This window comes from Bombus bifarius, unplaced genomic scaffold (assembly GCF_011952205.1).
Source record: "Bombus bifarius isolate JDL3187 unplaced genomic scaffold, Bbif_JDL3187 scf7180000008193, whole genome shotgun sequence".
Lineage (NCBI taxonomy): Eukaryota > Metazoa > Arthropoda > Insecta > Hymenoptera > Apidae > Bombus > Bombus bifarius.
Window position 1 is genome coordinate 232,098 of NW_022884501.1, and position 16,138 is coordinate 248,235.

At 32.9% G+C, this 16,138-nt stretch overlaps 2 protein-coding genes and 1 pseudogene across 3 annotated transcripts; all 3 read left to right on the forward strand.

The window, feature by feature from the left end:
* Window positions 1-9: 9 nt before the first annotated feature.
* LOC117209761 lies at window positions 10-1,895 on the forward strand (annotated as a pseudogene).
* A 981-nt stretch (window positions 1,896-2,876) lies between these two features.
* On the forward strand, window positions 2,877-4,724 carry LOC117209743. Of its 2 annotated transcripts, none has more exons than XM_033452091.1 (5): window positions 2,877-3,241; window positions 3,409-3,541; window positions 3,788-3,945; window positions 4,029-4,141; window positions 4,214-4,724. In XM_033452091.1, exons 1-5 carry the CDS (start codon window positions 3,096-3,098, stop codon window positions 4,258-4,260), a joined length of 597 nt encoding a protein of 198 aa, XP_033307982.1. In that variant the 5' UTR covers window positions 2,877-3,095; the 3' UTR covers window positions 4,261-4,724. The 2 variants fall into 2 exon arrangements, with proteins under 2 accessions (XP_033307982.1, XP_033307981.1); XM_033452090.1 differs by having other exon boundaries at window positions 2,881-3,241; window positions 3,406-3,541.
* A 1,121-nt stretch (window positions 4,725-5,845) lies between these two features.
* On the forward strand, window positions 5,846-16,019 carry LOC117209742 (sodium-dependent neutral amino acid transporter B(0)AT3). Its single transcript, XM_033452089.1, has 14 exons — window positions 5,846-5,971; window positions 7,913-8,180; window positions 8,426-8,624; window positions 8,768-8,883; window positions 8,959-9,066; window positions 9,367-9,450; window positions 9,527-9,688; window positions 9,798-9,908; window positions 10,240-10,441; window positions 10,528-10,730; window positions 10,827-11,028; window positions 11,103-11,262; window positions 11,352-11,615; window positions 12,006-16,019. The coding sequence occupies exons 2-14, from the start codon at window positions 7,995-7,997 to the stop codon at window positions 12,199-12,201; spliced, it is 2,193 nt and encodes a 730-aa protein (XP_033307980.1). The 5' UTR covers window positions 5,846-5,971; window positions 7,913-7,994; the 3' UTR covers window positions 12,202-16,019.
* Window positions 16,020-16,138: the final 119 nt, after the last annotated feature.

Below are 16,138 nucleotides of genomic sequence, written 5' to 3' on the forward strand. Positions count from 1 at the left end.
GGCCAAATGCTCTCCGACTATTACCGAACCCCACCGAATGCATGGGGGATACTGTCGGATGCGTGCGCATCTTGCCGCCTAGTCGAAAGTTCCTTCGGGTATCTCCGTCAGACTGCCCCTGTGAAAGCGAAGTGGCAGGAAGAAGCCGAGTCAGGGCCGCTATCTTCGTTCCTAGGTGCCCTTCCCTTTTCTACGTTTAGGTTTCTGAAGAGCTTACTTCACTTGAGATAAGTTTACTTTTAAAAAATTATCATCTTTTTTTTTGAGGCGAATAATTTTATATTATTCTTTTTTCTAAATTGAAATTAAAAAGTAAAAATTAGAAATGTAGTGAATTTATATGCTGCATCATTTAATTTTGAATATTTTGTATAAAACTGTATGATATTTAATGCTTTTTTGTACTGTATAGTACTGTATACTATTACGTGAATGAGAAATCTCATAATAAAACGTCACTTTATTAATCGTAAGACAACAGGGCCGGCGTGACTTTTTGCGGGGCCGGGTTTGAAAATTTTGCGGGGCCTGAATACACATTCAAATCCTACACTTAAATTTTACAACGAGGAATTATTTATTTACAAATGCTGTTACATATTATATATTTTTTATAAGCAGTTTTTTAAACAAATCCGAGTAATATTTTTTCACATCCATAATTCGCTTTCAAGGGGCAAAAGATTCAATGAAAGTACAAAATCTGTAATAATGTATGACTTTTGCAAAAAACTATTGATGTAGTTTAATTTCTCTGAAAAGTACATTTCAAGTACAGGACTTTCTGGAGTTACACTGAACTTTGATGATTTTTGTCACTCCTCTAAACTGAATTATCGCTACTAAGAAAATGTCTTGCATCTATTATCATTTTGTAAAAAGTTAATCAAAATTGGTATTTTTTAATTGAGTAATTTTCGTAAACCGGGGACAGAGCGGAAGAAGGTAGGACTCACTCTTGTAGGGTTCTGCGTCGAAGGGGGCGCTGCGCCACATTGGTGGTCATAGGGGTCGACACGTCAAGAAGGTTCTGGGATCTCCTCGGACTTGCACAACGGCCCAGGGGATGGCGTTGAGAGGGCTGGTCCTTCCCAATGCCCGAATTAACTTAGAAACGACTCCTCTAGAATGGGAGAAGGCGCAGGAGTGTTTCGGTAGTAGTTCGAAAGAGGTCCCGGGGCACCCTTGTAGGCCCTCAGGCGGACCACTGTGAGATTTTAGTCAGTCCGACACTATTCCGCCGCTTCCTAGAAGAGCGGCGGGGTGTTCATGAAAATTTCCCCACGTATAAAGAAAGAAAAGGTTATGTTACGTACAGATAAATTAAAAAATGTAAGCGCATGTTGGTGTCAAAATTTTTAATCAAACGTTTCGTTTAAAAATGTTAGAAGTATAATCTAGGAAGGGAAATAATCATGATAGAGAATAAATTTTAATACTTGTTCCTTTGAATTAAATAGTATATTTTTGAAACAAATAAATAGCCGTGTTAAATTAAATATATAAAAAGTAATTAAATTAGGTAAGGGTCTTAAACTATTCGATGTTCATGGTTACGAGAAATTCACAGAATCAGGGAAGTAATTTTTGACGGAGTTAACGAGTGATTTCTGACCAATTCAGCTAGAAGAACTATTGGAAATTAACGTCTAATTAACTTACTTAGTATCTAGTACATGAAATATATGGACTATAATAGTTGCCCAATAAAAGTAGCATTTTATGAAAAATTCTGGAACCTAATGGCAGCTATAATATTTTCGATATTAAAAACGATCGTATATATTTTTATAATTTTGTCAATGTTAATAAATTCTGCTTATAATGCTCTTATTTAGAATTAAAAAAATATTCTTTTAAATTTTATATGTAGGTAATTTAATTTTTAATAACGGTGTTAAGTAAATAATTTTTAAGTGTGTCAATTGTTAAAATTTGTAATTACTTCTTGTGAAATGAAAATTACTGCCACTAAGATACTGTAGTAAACTCAATTGTAAGAATGATCAATAAAAGAACAAAGACGAAGGAAACAGATACGCTTTAAAGTGCAGTTTATAAATCGGAAGTTTTTCCATAGCTTCGTTCTCAAGGTATCGAAACTTTAAACATTAATGATATAGAACGTTCTATAGAACGAGGAAGTTATATTCTCATAATCGTGTAAATAAAAAATTTTGTTCCAGTTCAAGGCACAATGATAAACCAATCTTTCAAAGACTACTAACTTATTCTAAACTAAACTAGATTTCAAACTAATCTATATTTCATAGATACATTTATTATTATCAATGTAGTTAAGTAAATTATACATAGGTAAATAAAAGATAAATATAACAAATTAATTCTGTATTTATAAATATAATAAATTTTCTGTATTTATTTAACACTATTTTTATATTTTCTGTAATTTAATATCGATATTTTTGCATTTATATATGTATGTATATTTCAGATACAATGGTTGTGCTTCGCTCTATTCTAAACACAATTAAACGGAAGAAAGGTTCTTGTTTCTCCCTGTTTCATGTAAGCTGTGCTTCTGTATGAATGAATGAGTTCACACAAGAGATCAGTTTTACGAACTTTGTGAAAGAGATCTCAAATCGTCAATGACAGTACTATCAATGCCGCGACTAACCAGTAATCAAGTGTTTTTTATCTAAATAATTATAATGATAATGTAATATATTATATCTATAGAAATAATTCGATTCATAAAATGAAGCAAACAATTGCATTAATTGCATAACTTATCCGTTAATCGTTTTCTATAGTAATTTTCTTCACTAGAGTGTATTGATAGGTGCAACAACGTTTGCATATGAAGTAAGAAATTGTGTAAATCAGGATTTGTAGAAATATGATTACTTAAACAATATCTTTATATGACCAATTATTATTTAATATAATGATAGCAAATTTTGGATTGATTTCATCTATCTGTGTTGCGAATTTTGTATTTATAACACATTGGATACATCAATACAAAATTTTCTTCGCGGTGATAACATTAGTGTGAATCAGCGCTCTCTGTTTCTTTTACCAGAAGCTATTAGGACATGTCCAAAGTTGTTTAATAACCTATAGACGGCATGGCAAAGGAAGTACATAAATGTTTGATAAATTATTTCTCACAGTTAGAGAAAGTAGATTGCAAGTGGAATGAATTATCCGAGGAAGCTAAGCGACCTCTACACGCGTTGAGAAATCAATCAGAGCAACTCCGACACGTCATAAGGTAACGTTAACTTTCTATTTTTTGTCACGAATTTTATCATTGCTTCAGACGTTATGCGCATACAGTAGCTAGAGTAGAAACTCGACACATAATTCCGAGCTACGTCGATATTTCAGAGAAGTAGAAATTTCATTGATCTACCATCAGATGTCGTTCTGTTACAGCAGCGAAGTTGATGATGCAGAACTCTGTAAAGTAGATGAGCTACGCGAAAGATTGATTTTTAAAATTCTTATGGGGATCGACAATGAACTGACATTGCTGTTCAACATTTTAACGCGATTCAATAACGTTAATCAAGTAAATAAAATTTTCATCTCTACATTCATATCTTACTTGTTTGTTATACATATAACCTTAATTAATTCTTCTTCTCTTATTGATTACAAAGAATTGAAGGTAGTACACTATCATTTATATAAAAAGATTAATTTTCCCAGAAACTGTTACATAATATCGCATATAAAAATATGTAGAGATAATTATGTCAAAGTAAAAAATTAATTAATCGGTGATGTGATAGAATTATTGAAAATGTTACTTTAGGACTTAAAAAATCGTTTAAACAATCTGGAAGATGCACGAAGCAAGATTTCGCTAGACGAGGGAACAATGAAGGAATTAATCAATGGGACACCCTATAGACCACGATTAAATTTGCTCTTAGAATGGGCTATTGAGGCTTTCAATTACTACCATGAATTGTATCTTTTAATTGGAAATATTTCTCAGATTTCAACGTTACTGTATCTATGTGTAGATTTTTCTTAATTTATAAGATCTTTAGATATCTTCTGATCAATGGAAATATGAAACAATTCAATTACAAAGATGAAGATACGATTGAAAATTTAACGAAGTCTTTTGTCGAGGACCGGTTTAAAAGGGCGCAGATCGAACGTAAGTGCCTGGCTTTAATTAGCATTTTAATTAATTAGCAATTTTGTCGTTAATTTGCATTATTTATTACAGGTATACTATATTTCACGCAATTCTTAATAAAAGAGTCTTTACGTTAGAAATTTTTTTTTATTGCGTATAACTACCACAAATCTTCATAAACAAATATTTTTAGAGCCTGCAATATTTTATATATAATTAGAATAAATAAAAATATCTCTATTTATATTATTTCTTCAATGACTTCATCTTCCTGAAATTCAAAAAGTTTCTGCGCACAGCAAACCATAAGTATACCGAGTGAATTCGCAAATATGTGTTTTTATATTTGTATACTTCACAAAATCAATATATGAAAACTTAATTCATACAAAATAACGAAAACTAATTGCCTGCGGATTATGAAATCCATAGCGAAATAGGTATTACAAGTAGTATAACCTGTTATATAAGTTCACAGTCACAGACTGCACGGCGTGTTCTACTTGTCTGACTAAAAGCAAGTTTATCTACTGAAACGACGAATGTATGTATAAACTTCTTTTATCTGCAGGTGACAGCAATAAAAAGATACCACAACTTTTCTTGCGTGAACTAATGATTCACGATGTCTGATACGTTATTGAAGTGAAATTTCAATTAAAACTTCGCTAACTTTTTGTTCTGTTTACTATACCAATATGTATGTGAATTTAAATTCATTTGATAAAAAAGGAACTGACATGGAAGGTTTGATATTCCTTTTTGTATTAACAAACATTCTGACATGATACAAGCAAAATTTGATTGTTCCTTGTCCCAACTAGCAAATACAAAGCCGCTTCGCTGTCTATCGGAAGTAAAGCGTGCTGTTTAATCGAAATGAGCGTTAGCTTGAAACAATATTAACGATAATTTCATTACTGTCGCTGAGGTTTACCCTCTTCGCATTACTTATCCATAACACGAGCAACTGGTAATTGGAGAAAACAACCACTTAGCGAAACATAATTCCATCGCGAGATGAAGTAAAGTCCACAACAGAAAAAATAATAATTACGTAATTCATGACATTTTTCTGTTAGACATGTCACACTTGGACACTTTCTTCCACATACGTATATATAGAATAGTAGAATTCGTGTTACTTATTATCGATTCAGTTTTTGTAAAGGTCAAATGCTTTTATTTAATCTTTCACCGGAATTTCCAATGTAATTACTTACCCAGATAAAATCCTATGCATTCGATACACCTAATCTACAAAGTCTATTATGAACTACTCACCTGTCACCAACTTTTCCAACTTAATAAAATTATTATGCGTTTCTAAGTATTTGGAATCCTTTTTAAAAGTTCCTCTTTAAAAAATCCGCTTATTCGTTAATTTTTAACGAAGAATTACTTAAAAGTATGGAAGATAATGCATTAATTGCAAAATGCATTTATCAAAGTCACATATATACATGTCTATACGTGTGGAATTTCATAAGAAAGAATTCCATTTTTCCGTAATATTTCAAACTAAACGATTGTAATATCAGGCATCGTTCCGTGTCGTGTTACGTTTGCGTTTTAGCCCTTTGATCAACGACAAAGTCGCGATGACATTGGTTACTCGCCACATTCCTACGATCGGTTTGCCGATCATCGACCAATCTCCTGACAAAAGGAGCTCACGCATATTCCGGTCTGTAGGACACGGACGCATTGGGGCGCCGGCGCCTGCTATTGATTCTGTTGAATATCGTGATTTCAAAAGTTACCATCGTAGTAGAGGGTGCCACAGTAGCTCACTGCTCCTCGAACCATAAGGAGGCCCTCGCGCTTTTCTTTATTTCACCCCAACAGGTTAGTGACGAGCTTGCAATGTTATTTTCTGACTAAATGGCACAATTTTTTTTGCTAATAATTTTGTACGAAGTCGGTATAAATCGTATTACGTTGTTGTTACGTGAGATTATTATTTGTGAAAACAACAGGGTCGAATCGTATTTATTTCATTTCTTTCTCTCCGGATTTTTGAATGAAAGCACATCAAATTACGTTCGTATGAATAAGTTTCGTTGAATGAATACAGTTCGAAATATTTGGAAGAGATTTCTCAAAGCCGTTTTCAATTGGGAATATTACGTAGGACGAAAAATGTCACTTGACTAGTACGCTCATGACGTCAATGGGAACGATAGTTATAGTGCATATCACTCGTGTAAAATTGCCGCCCAACACGTTATCGAAAATATTTTTAAAAAATGATTAGATTTCACTTGATTTTTATTAAACAAAAACGAAGGAAATTGTATGAAAATTATTCGTCTTAATGTCATTTTCTTTTCCGAGCAAATTTTTATTCATCAAATTAGCGCAAATCGTTCGGTTGGAAAACTGTAACGATATTCGATCGTTGATACATCACAATCGACATGGAAGTAAACATTTTCAACGGCAAGCGTTCTCGATGTAATCATACTTGCAGAATATTTAGTGACTCGTAATTGACTGTCAAGTTTCCTTGTATACGAGGTCAGGGCCGTGATAAAGTCGCAAGGCAAACATCTGTCCCTCCTAACTAACTGTCCTATCGATGAAAAAAACGACGTGTGCCAGGTTCTTTGAGTAGAATTATTAAGACATTTTCTATCAAGTGCTTTTCTCACAGCGTAGAGAGCGTTCAAATTAGTAAACGGGGAAATCGCGTGCGATCCTTTACACATCACTTGCTCTCCCTTATCTATTGTTTACTTTAAATCCTCACGACTATATTATAATTTACATGTGATATCTATGTTACATAATCATATGAATTTCCTGAATATTGAGTAATTATTCTTGTTTATTATTTCAATTGTTGGAAAAAATAGACCTTTTTAAAAATGATTAATAAATCAATAAATATATAAAATCAACGAATATATTTAATGTTGAATGTTCTAAGCCATATTTTGTTTTTCAACAATTATTTTATTGAAAATTATGATCAACGAACGAGTGAAATAACTAGAGGTTTCAAATGTAACGTGTCGAGTTTATGGAGCGTGTTCTTACAAATGGGACTGTAAAAGGCTGTACTAGTCGTAGTCCTTGCTTGTACTTGTTAACACCATAAAACGGAACCGAGAACTGTGAACGCGTGTGGAACGAAGAGTAATTCAATAATTCTTTCTGAAACGAGCCTAATTTTAATTCCAGAAATGTATTCATTTCCTTCCTTTATGATTTTTTCAGAATTAATGTAAAATAAGATGCTGTAATAGAACCTTTCCGACGAATAATATTGGCATTTTATTTCGTTAGCACCGTTGAAACACAGGATATTGAATTTTATGGTATACAAAAATCTTTAAAGAACAAAAGAATTTAATATCTATTAGCTGTCAATTAATTATTAATTGAACTCAATATTAGCGTAATAAAATTAAAAACTACTAAATTAAATAAAAGCTGAATAATTATAGTTCGCATTTATATTTATCTATGTACTAAAATTGAATATCTCAAACACGAATACTATGTTTAATTTTTTCGCCGAAATTTGCATTTATTAAGTGACTAAAATTTACTACGTTTGTATCTACAAATTCATTCATGTTTATGAATACGTACTAAAAGTTATACTTTTCTGTTTTTCTCTCTCTTTTTCTTCCAACCTTCTATTGCTATTTAAATCTTCGAACCTTTACATCTTTCACACTTGCTGCTCTCTTTCCAAGATCGCAGACATTCCTCCATAGGTATAATAGTAATTAATATTTATATGATTATAAAATACAATAGACATTTTAATTCCAACAGGATGGAGTCCATAGGCGCGCGTGGTATTTTTGTTTGATCTTTCGAAGAAAAGAAAATCGTGGTCGCACAATAAAGAGAAAGAATGGCGAACACGGCCCACCTCGTCCGGCGGCAAAGTTCGCGCGACTTGAAGCCCCAAAAAAGCGTCGACAAACTCGAAATGAAGGAAATGAGAGGAAGATTAGTGGTGGACAATAGAAAGACCAACACCACTGCCAATTACGGGGCCACGAACGCAGCCTTTGAGGACTCCAGTCCTAACACGAAGGTAATAATGTCAAGCAATAATAATTTGAAAAATATTATAAAAATAATAGGTCACGACAGAAGGAACAATTATAAAAAAAAATAGAACTTGGAAGTTAAATAAGTAATATAAATTGCTTGTAAATTTAATTACTTGTATTTGTTAATTTATGACTAAAAAATGTTTGTTACGTGTGAATAAACGTACTGTAGAGAACATCTGTTATTAACTGAAATAAGTAATCTGGTTATTATTTGTGGTTGCAGAACAACAAAACGGGGAATGAGGGCGGGGGTAGCAAGCTTGGAAGTAATGAAGGAAAACCGATTTTCCGACCAGAAGCGGGGGAAGATGAAAGAGAAAACTGGGATAGTAAGCTTACGTTTCTATTAGCAACCGTGGGGTACGCAGTAGGGCTTGGGAACGTATGGAGATTTCCATATCTCGCGCAAAAAAATGGTGGAGGTGCGTTGATTGTTTTATAATGAAAGAAAAACGTATTTTTAAAAATTGGTAGGGCTCTGGAATGATTAACGAGTTATTTTATTATAGAAATTCTAAATATTTAAAATTCACTGTTTTCTCTTTGTTCGAACCATCCAAAACAGGTGCATTCTTAATCCCTTACTTTGTAATGCTGGCCATCGAGGGTATCCCTATATTTTATCTGGAATTGGCAATTGGCCAGAGATTACGAAAGGGTGCTATCGGTGTATGGAATCAGGTGATTGTTGAAAGATGTATAACTTGCATCCGTCAAAATAAACTTACGCTTACGATACATCATACTCTCTAACAGGTTTCTCCATATATGGCTGGTATCGGCGTAAGCAGTGCTGTAGTATCTTTCAACGTAGCTCTGTATTACAATACTATTATCGCCTGGTGCCTCTTTTACTTCGTTCAAGCAAGTATTCATTCATTTTTAAATAGTTGCTCGCTAAAAAATTGCTATAATTCTTGATACTTCTATAACGGTTGCCAAAAATTCCCAATCAAAGCATAATTTTATTATATCGTTGGGATAACATAAAACATTTGTAAAAAGAAGATTTTATTAATGCATAATTTAGACTAAAATAGAGTCACACTGTGGCCGAAAACTTCTGTCAGCTGTAGATATGTCAACTCGTATGCTAACTCTTTTAGTACTTATATCTAAATATAGCTAATAAATAAATTAACGAATAAATCATCTCCTCTCTAGAGTTTTCAATCACAGCTACCATGGGCAGAGTGTCCTAACGTATATTTCCAAAACGGATCATATGCGCCTGAACCAGAGTGTGTGGTACGATTGATCGAATTAATTAATGCCTCCGTGCTTAATCGGGATAATTGCGCTATAACCAGTGATTGCTTCTCAGGTTAGCAGTCCCACACAGTACTTCTGGTATCGAACGACATTGGCAATCTCCGAAGATATCAATACCCCAGAAATATTTAATTGGAAAATTGCTCTGGCATTGGTGATCGCTTGGATTCTCGTCTATATGTGCATGATCAAGGGAATCGCGTCTTCAGGGAAGGTATTCCTTTAAAGTATTCAATCTTTGACTGCATGATTTTATGTAATTATGTGTAGGATTATATGATCAATTTTTCAAACAATTTTATAAATCGAAATATCTTTTATAGGTCGTGTACGTGACCGCCACATTTCCATATATCGTTTTGATCATATTCTTCTTCCGTGGCGTCACTTTGACGGGAATGTCCGATGGTCTACGTCATCTTTTCACTCCAAAGGTACGATTTTTCAATTTTTATCAATAATAACATTATTAATATGAAAACCACAGGGGGAAAATATGATAATGAGATACATTTTATAGCGGGATTTAACAAGATTTATACCTTCGGACTTAACAAATGGTTCTTTTTCCAATTGTGTCATATTAAAGTATTTCATTTTAGTCATCAGGTAACATAAAAATTAGAACATCGACAGATATAAATTTATCATGTTAATCTTCATTAGTTCCCATTTAATCTTCATATTATAATATGTATTAGTATTATAGTAGATGAATATTAATTATTATTATTATTAATTTCAATAATAAAATAATTTGTTTAGTGGTGGAAATTAACTGACCCGGTAGTATGGCTAGAAGCGGGCACTCAGATATTCTTTTCCCTCGGTTTGGCATTTGGTGGTTTAATAGCGTTCTCTTCTTACAATCCCGTGAATAACAATTGCTATCGAGACGCTATCATGGTCAGTTTGACGAATTGTTTCACTTCGATGTTTGCCGGAATTGTTGTGTTTTCTATTATTGGTAATCATTTTTCTACTGATTTTTAAATAATAAATACGAAAGAGGATATATTAAATACATATGTACGTGTATTTGTTGAAATATAGGTTTCAAAGCGACTATGGTTTATGAACATTGTTTAGTGGAAAGGAACACGACGCTCATGAATATTTTTGGTCAGATAGATAAAATACCGGATGAAATACCAGCAACCGGTACACTTTTGAATATTACTACAGGGAATGGAACGCTGGATAATTTAATCATGCCAGAATTACCCGAATGTGATCTCGAGAAAGAGTTGGATAATGTAAGTTACAATAATGACGATCAGCCTAATTCTACTATTACAGAATTTATCTTCAATTGTTTTAGAAGCTTAATCTTTTTCTAATGATCATTTCAGTCAGCATCTGGCACAGGTTTAGCGTTTATCATCTTCACAGAAGCGATTAACCAATTTCCTGGAGCACAATTCTGGTCCATATTATTCTTCCTTATGTTATTCACATTGGGAATCGACTCTCAATTCGGCACTCTCGAGGGAGTCGTTACAAGTATCGTGGACATGAAATTGTTTCCAAATTTGCGAAAAGAAATTCTCACAGGTCAGCGATTATTAAAAAATTAGCTATTCACTGAAATAGTTAAACGCGACTAAAGTTAATCATTTTCAATATAGGAGGTATTTGTTTGGTTTGCTGCGCGATTTCAATGGCCTTTGCTCACGGTGCTGGTAGCTACGTGTTCGTATTATTCGATAATTTCAGTGGAAACTTTCCTCTGTTGATTATCGCCTTCTTTGAATGTATCGCGGTGTCATATGTATATGGTTTGAAAAGGTATATAATAATATCCAAAATATAAGTGACGTCTTTCATCGATATTATATGTAAAATCATTTGGATTGTTGGCGTTATTTCGTTGATAGATTCGCCGATGATATCGAGCTAATGACTGGCAACCGTCCAGGCCTTTATTGGCTAATTTGTTGGAAATATCTCAGTCCGTTAGCTATGTTGAGCATTTTAGTTGCCTCGATCGTGGAAATCATTGTCGATGGAAGTGGTTATCCAGCCTGGGTTGCCAGCAAAGGTATTACGGAGAAACACGAGTGGCCGGTTTGGGCCTTGGTTCTCATCGGTATCCTCATTCTCGCTTCTGTTCTTTGGATTCCCACAGTTGCTATTTGCAGGTGATTTTTTCGTATTTTTTCAATTTTTTTTTTATTATAAACCGCTAACTATAAACTTCGTATTTTTCTATTATTACAAACAAATTACTCGATGATTCTATTTATTAAATTGTGCGATAGAAATTAGTAGATTAATCTAATTATTTCCTTCAACGATACGCGTTTTGTTTTTTTTTTTTGTTAAAGATTTTTACAGTTAGAGATATTTAGATCATGATAATGGAACAAAATTTCGATTATTCCGAATTTCGAAATTCGATAAGAACATGCGACCTATAGTCAAAGATTAATTTCACGTTTTAAATATTTCGTAATATCCGGAACCAGTTTATATATGTATTTTAATATTTCATATTCTCACAATTTTTTGTCATTCATTTCTCAATTTAGACTTTTCGGAATACTCATAATCGAGGATAACGAGAAGGCGTGGTTCCCCGCAGCCGATCTGAAAGAATTTCACGGAATCGTACCACACGAAGTTACACCTGCTGAAACTTTGTTATTCTGTATAAGAAGCGATGGCTCAGAGGGTCTTTGTTGCCCAACTGGTGGCCCCAGCGATGACGACGAGGATCTCACCTAGGAATGGTTATCCTCGTATATGTTGGATTAACACGTGTTTAAATGGTTCATAGACAGAGAAACAGCATTTTTTAACTTCATATCGAGGTTTGCATCGTTGGAAATTAATTTAAGCGTAACCAGGTGTTATGATTACCATTTTTCGTCTCAATTTAAATTTAACACTTGACATCATTTAATTTAATTTCGAGAATATGTAGAAGGGTACATCGTGTCAATTAATCTGGAAATGACGTTTATATAATTCGATTTACATTTACATTGCGGTGTTATGATGAACTTCTTTTAGAAGATATATTATAAAACACGTTTGAATAAGGGAGAAATTCGAAAGTACGAATTTAATATGACGATTAAAGCGCAATTAATTGCTCTTCGTTTTTAGACGTGTCTTTCCGCTGATTCTCGAGTCTCTGAATCATTTAGCGGTACGTGCGAATGTCAATATTAATTGAGAAGGTAAAGTAGAAGCGTTTAACATTTTCAATAAGTAATTTCCAATATGTGGAAGCGAATACAAAGCGGATAAGGATAAACATTAATAAGAAACTGCAAGTTCTGTTTTTAATATAAACTTACAGTTTCTCTGATGATGCAGATATACGATACATCTATCGATACGATATACTATCATTAGATCTATTAAATTCCATTATTTAATTCGATTATTATATTCGATATATCAAAAACTTGTAAGAGATAAAATTTTGTTTTTTACACATTGCGCGATAATGAAAAAAAAAAGAAGGAAAAAGAAAATATATCTATTCATAGTATATACAGCGAATAAGAAATCGTTTTAAATTAAATATAACAAAGTATTTCAATCGTCTTCTAGAAAGAAAGAAAGAAAGAAAGAAAGATCGAACAGTTATCAAAATAGTAGGAATTCTATCGAATAAAATTTCATAAATTAAACCATATGTTTCGCGATAATTTAAGAGATATATCGTATATCCGGACTATTTAGCAATGTAACGCGTCATTTTAGCATTTACAATATACATTCTTAAAAGACAAGTTGAATCTCTGCGACAGGTTGCAGAATATAATATAACTAGGATAATATTAAAATTAGACTCGAGAGAACTTTTACCGCTTAGCAAATTTTAAATAATGTGAGACCTAAGATTAGAGTAGGAACCGTCCAATGGGCGTAAAGAAGGGGACGTTCCCGAATCGTATTGCTTTTATTCTCGTTTTTGGTGAAGGTATTAAACAGCGCTACTTCGCTGATTGATTCTCCGTTAAGCTCTTACCATTACGTACTAATATTACATGAAAGTTATATTACGAAGGTAACATCTATATTTCATTGCAAAATTTACGACGAAAGTTCGAAAGAAAGAGAAAAAGCAATCAGATCAAGGATTATATCAAGAAAAAACCTTTCCCAAGGTGTGATCAAGTGTGCTGCATTCGAATAATTAATATTCCATCGTAGCCTTCTTAAACGAATATCAGTTACTTTAACGGTATCTCTACATACATATCTTACGTCTCGAATTTATAAACTTTGTTTCTAAGTATAGCCGAGAAAAGAGAACGAGAATTCGAAGGGCAAGTGAGAATTGATCAGCATGTTTGTTTGGTATATCGCGTTGAAAGTACCCCGATAGGAATAAAAAAGAGAAAAAAAGAGGATCGCATATCAAAACGACGTATCAGGCGAGAGAAAATTTCGTTGCGATTATAGCGTATGTTCGTCGATCTTGTCGGCGAACGTTCTAACGTATGACAATAAGAAAATCTTTTAAGACTTGATATTGACGAGGAATCGTACGACAATAATGAGATTCGATTAATCGGAATTTTTAATCGATTAAAAAATTCGATAATAAGATAAACGTATGCACTGCACTTCTTGCACATTCACCGAGGCCTATGAAATCGAGAGCTACTGCATCGGTCGAAGGAATAGAGAATTTCGTTTTCATATATTTTCTTAACGTACTATATACGATGTATTTTATATATGTTACGGTATCGTTTACGTTATTCCAATCGTCTTTGTAACATGCAAATGAGATAGCATACTTTTTAGATCAATTTTACACTTTAAAGGATCTCTTTAAGGCAAAAACTAAAAACGATGCAAATCTATCGTAAACATTAAAATCCAGAAATATTTCCGAAATTGGTATTTTACGAAAAAGATAAACGAATCCATTCCTTCGATAAGAAAATCGTTTATTAACAGAGACTAGAGCAGTAGCGAGATACGCTCTAATCGCGTCTATTTGTACTTCGAATCTCTCTATTTTGTATGCGCGCTTTTGGGTATGGTCTTAACTCTTTTTGACAAATTGTTGATCACGAACTGTCACATGTTTCACTATCATTCTAACGAAACAGCTTGAAACAGAAGAAATTCATTGTAGAAATCGCGCACAGTATCGGAAATAGGTTTGCCATCATCGGTAAAGAGAAGAACCTTTATATTCGATAAACTAATAACCACATATACTTTTGATTTCGAGTTATTAACATTCGCATAGGTCGTTTTTCTCTTGTTTCCTCAGAAAGGTGCTAAACTATGATAATATAAGAGAATTTAATACAAAATGATATATATAAACAAAATCGTTGATAATATTATATTATACTTGTTAAGGTCCTGTTACCGACTTAATAACAGTCCCGAGGATTAATTATGTTGCTCCTGAATCGATTAGTGATTTACTTGTATTCGTATATTATATTATTATTATTCGTATGGAATAGTTCGATTGTAAATAATTGTTGAAGTGTCTTTTAAACTCTAAATGGACAATAACTTGCGGGACAAGGAGCTGCCGCGTGAAACATGATGAATCGCCCCTGCAATGAATAGTACAAATGTTTCTTTCACTATCATGTGTTTCGTATGCATTGCCTCGAACTATGAAACATATAAATCTCAGACAATAATTCACACGAATTAATTTTATTTCTTCGTATCGTTATTCAAGATCTTGAGCCTGAAAGGGCTGCGTTGGTGTATGCAGTGCGCTAACATCGTTTAATTGTTAATCCGTACTTGTTAATATCTTCGCAAATTATTTGTAAATACGAAGTGTTACTACCTATCGATCTCGATAATAAAAGAAACTTAAGTAAATAACGCAAATACGAAATGCAGTAAGTATCATTTGCCTGAGCAAAACAATACGTAATTAGTAGACAATAATTAAAAGATAAGAATTTAAAGGAAGAAAAAATAAAATATAATTTATTTAGCGCACTTTGTACACTTATACGCCGATTTGAGTAGTTTAAAATCCACTTATGGCATTCAAGGATAAGTGAAGAACGTTGTTTCATGTCGATGTTCGTGGAGTGCACGAAAAGGGTCAATGAAATGTATCAATAATAATTATGAACTATTATGTGCTTAATCAAGGATAACAGAATGGATTATTAATCCTAATATCTTAATTTTAGATAATTTCGTTTGTCGTTCTCCTACATATCTCATTGTGTTTTCAAAGTGTATAACAAGGAAGTCGTGTCCATCCATACTTAAAATACAATTTAAGCGTGAAAGAAAGGTTGATATATCGGTCGAAGAGACACGAGCGTAAGCTGTGAAGTCAGATTTAGAGGATGATTCGTATTATATTAAAGTTTTAATGATACATCGTATCAAGTAACCAATGTCGATGTAGCTTGCGCAATAATAAATAAGATATAAAGATCAGGTACGGACGGTAGCTAATGTTATAATTATATATAAAGAATAATGAGTATATACACACTGATATTACGCATACATAAAACTGTACATATATATATTGTTGTCAGTTGAATGTTAAAATAAATACCGGGCGTAAATGTGGATTTCTTATTATATCGATTTTCTTAACTTTTTAAGAGATAAAATTTAGTTTTAAATTCAGAATAATATATTCATATTAATAATATTAATATATAATATTATTTTAATATTTACGTAAAAT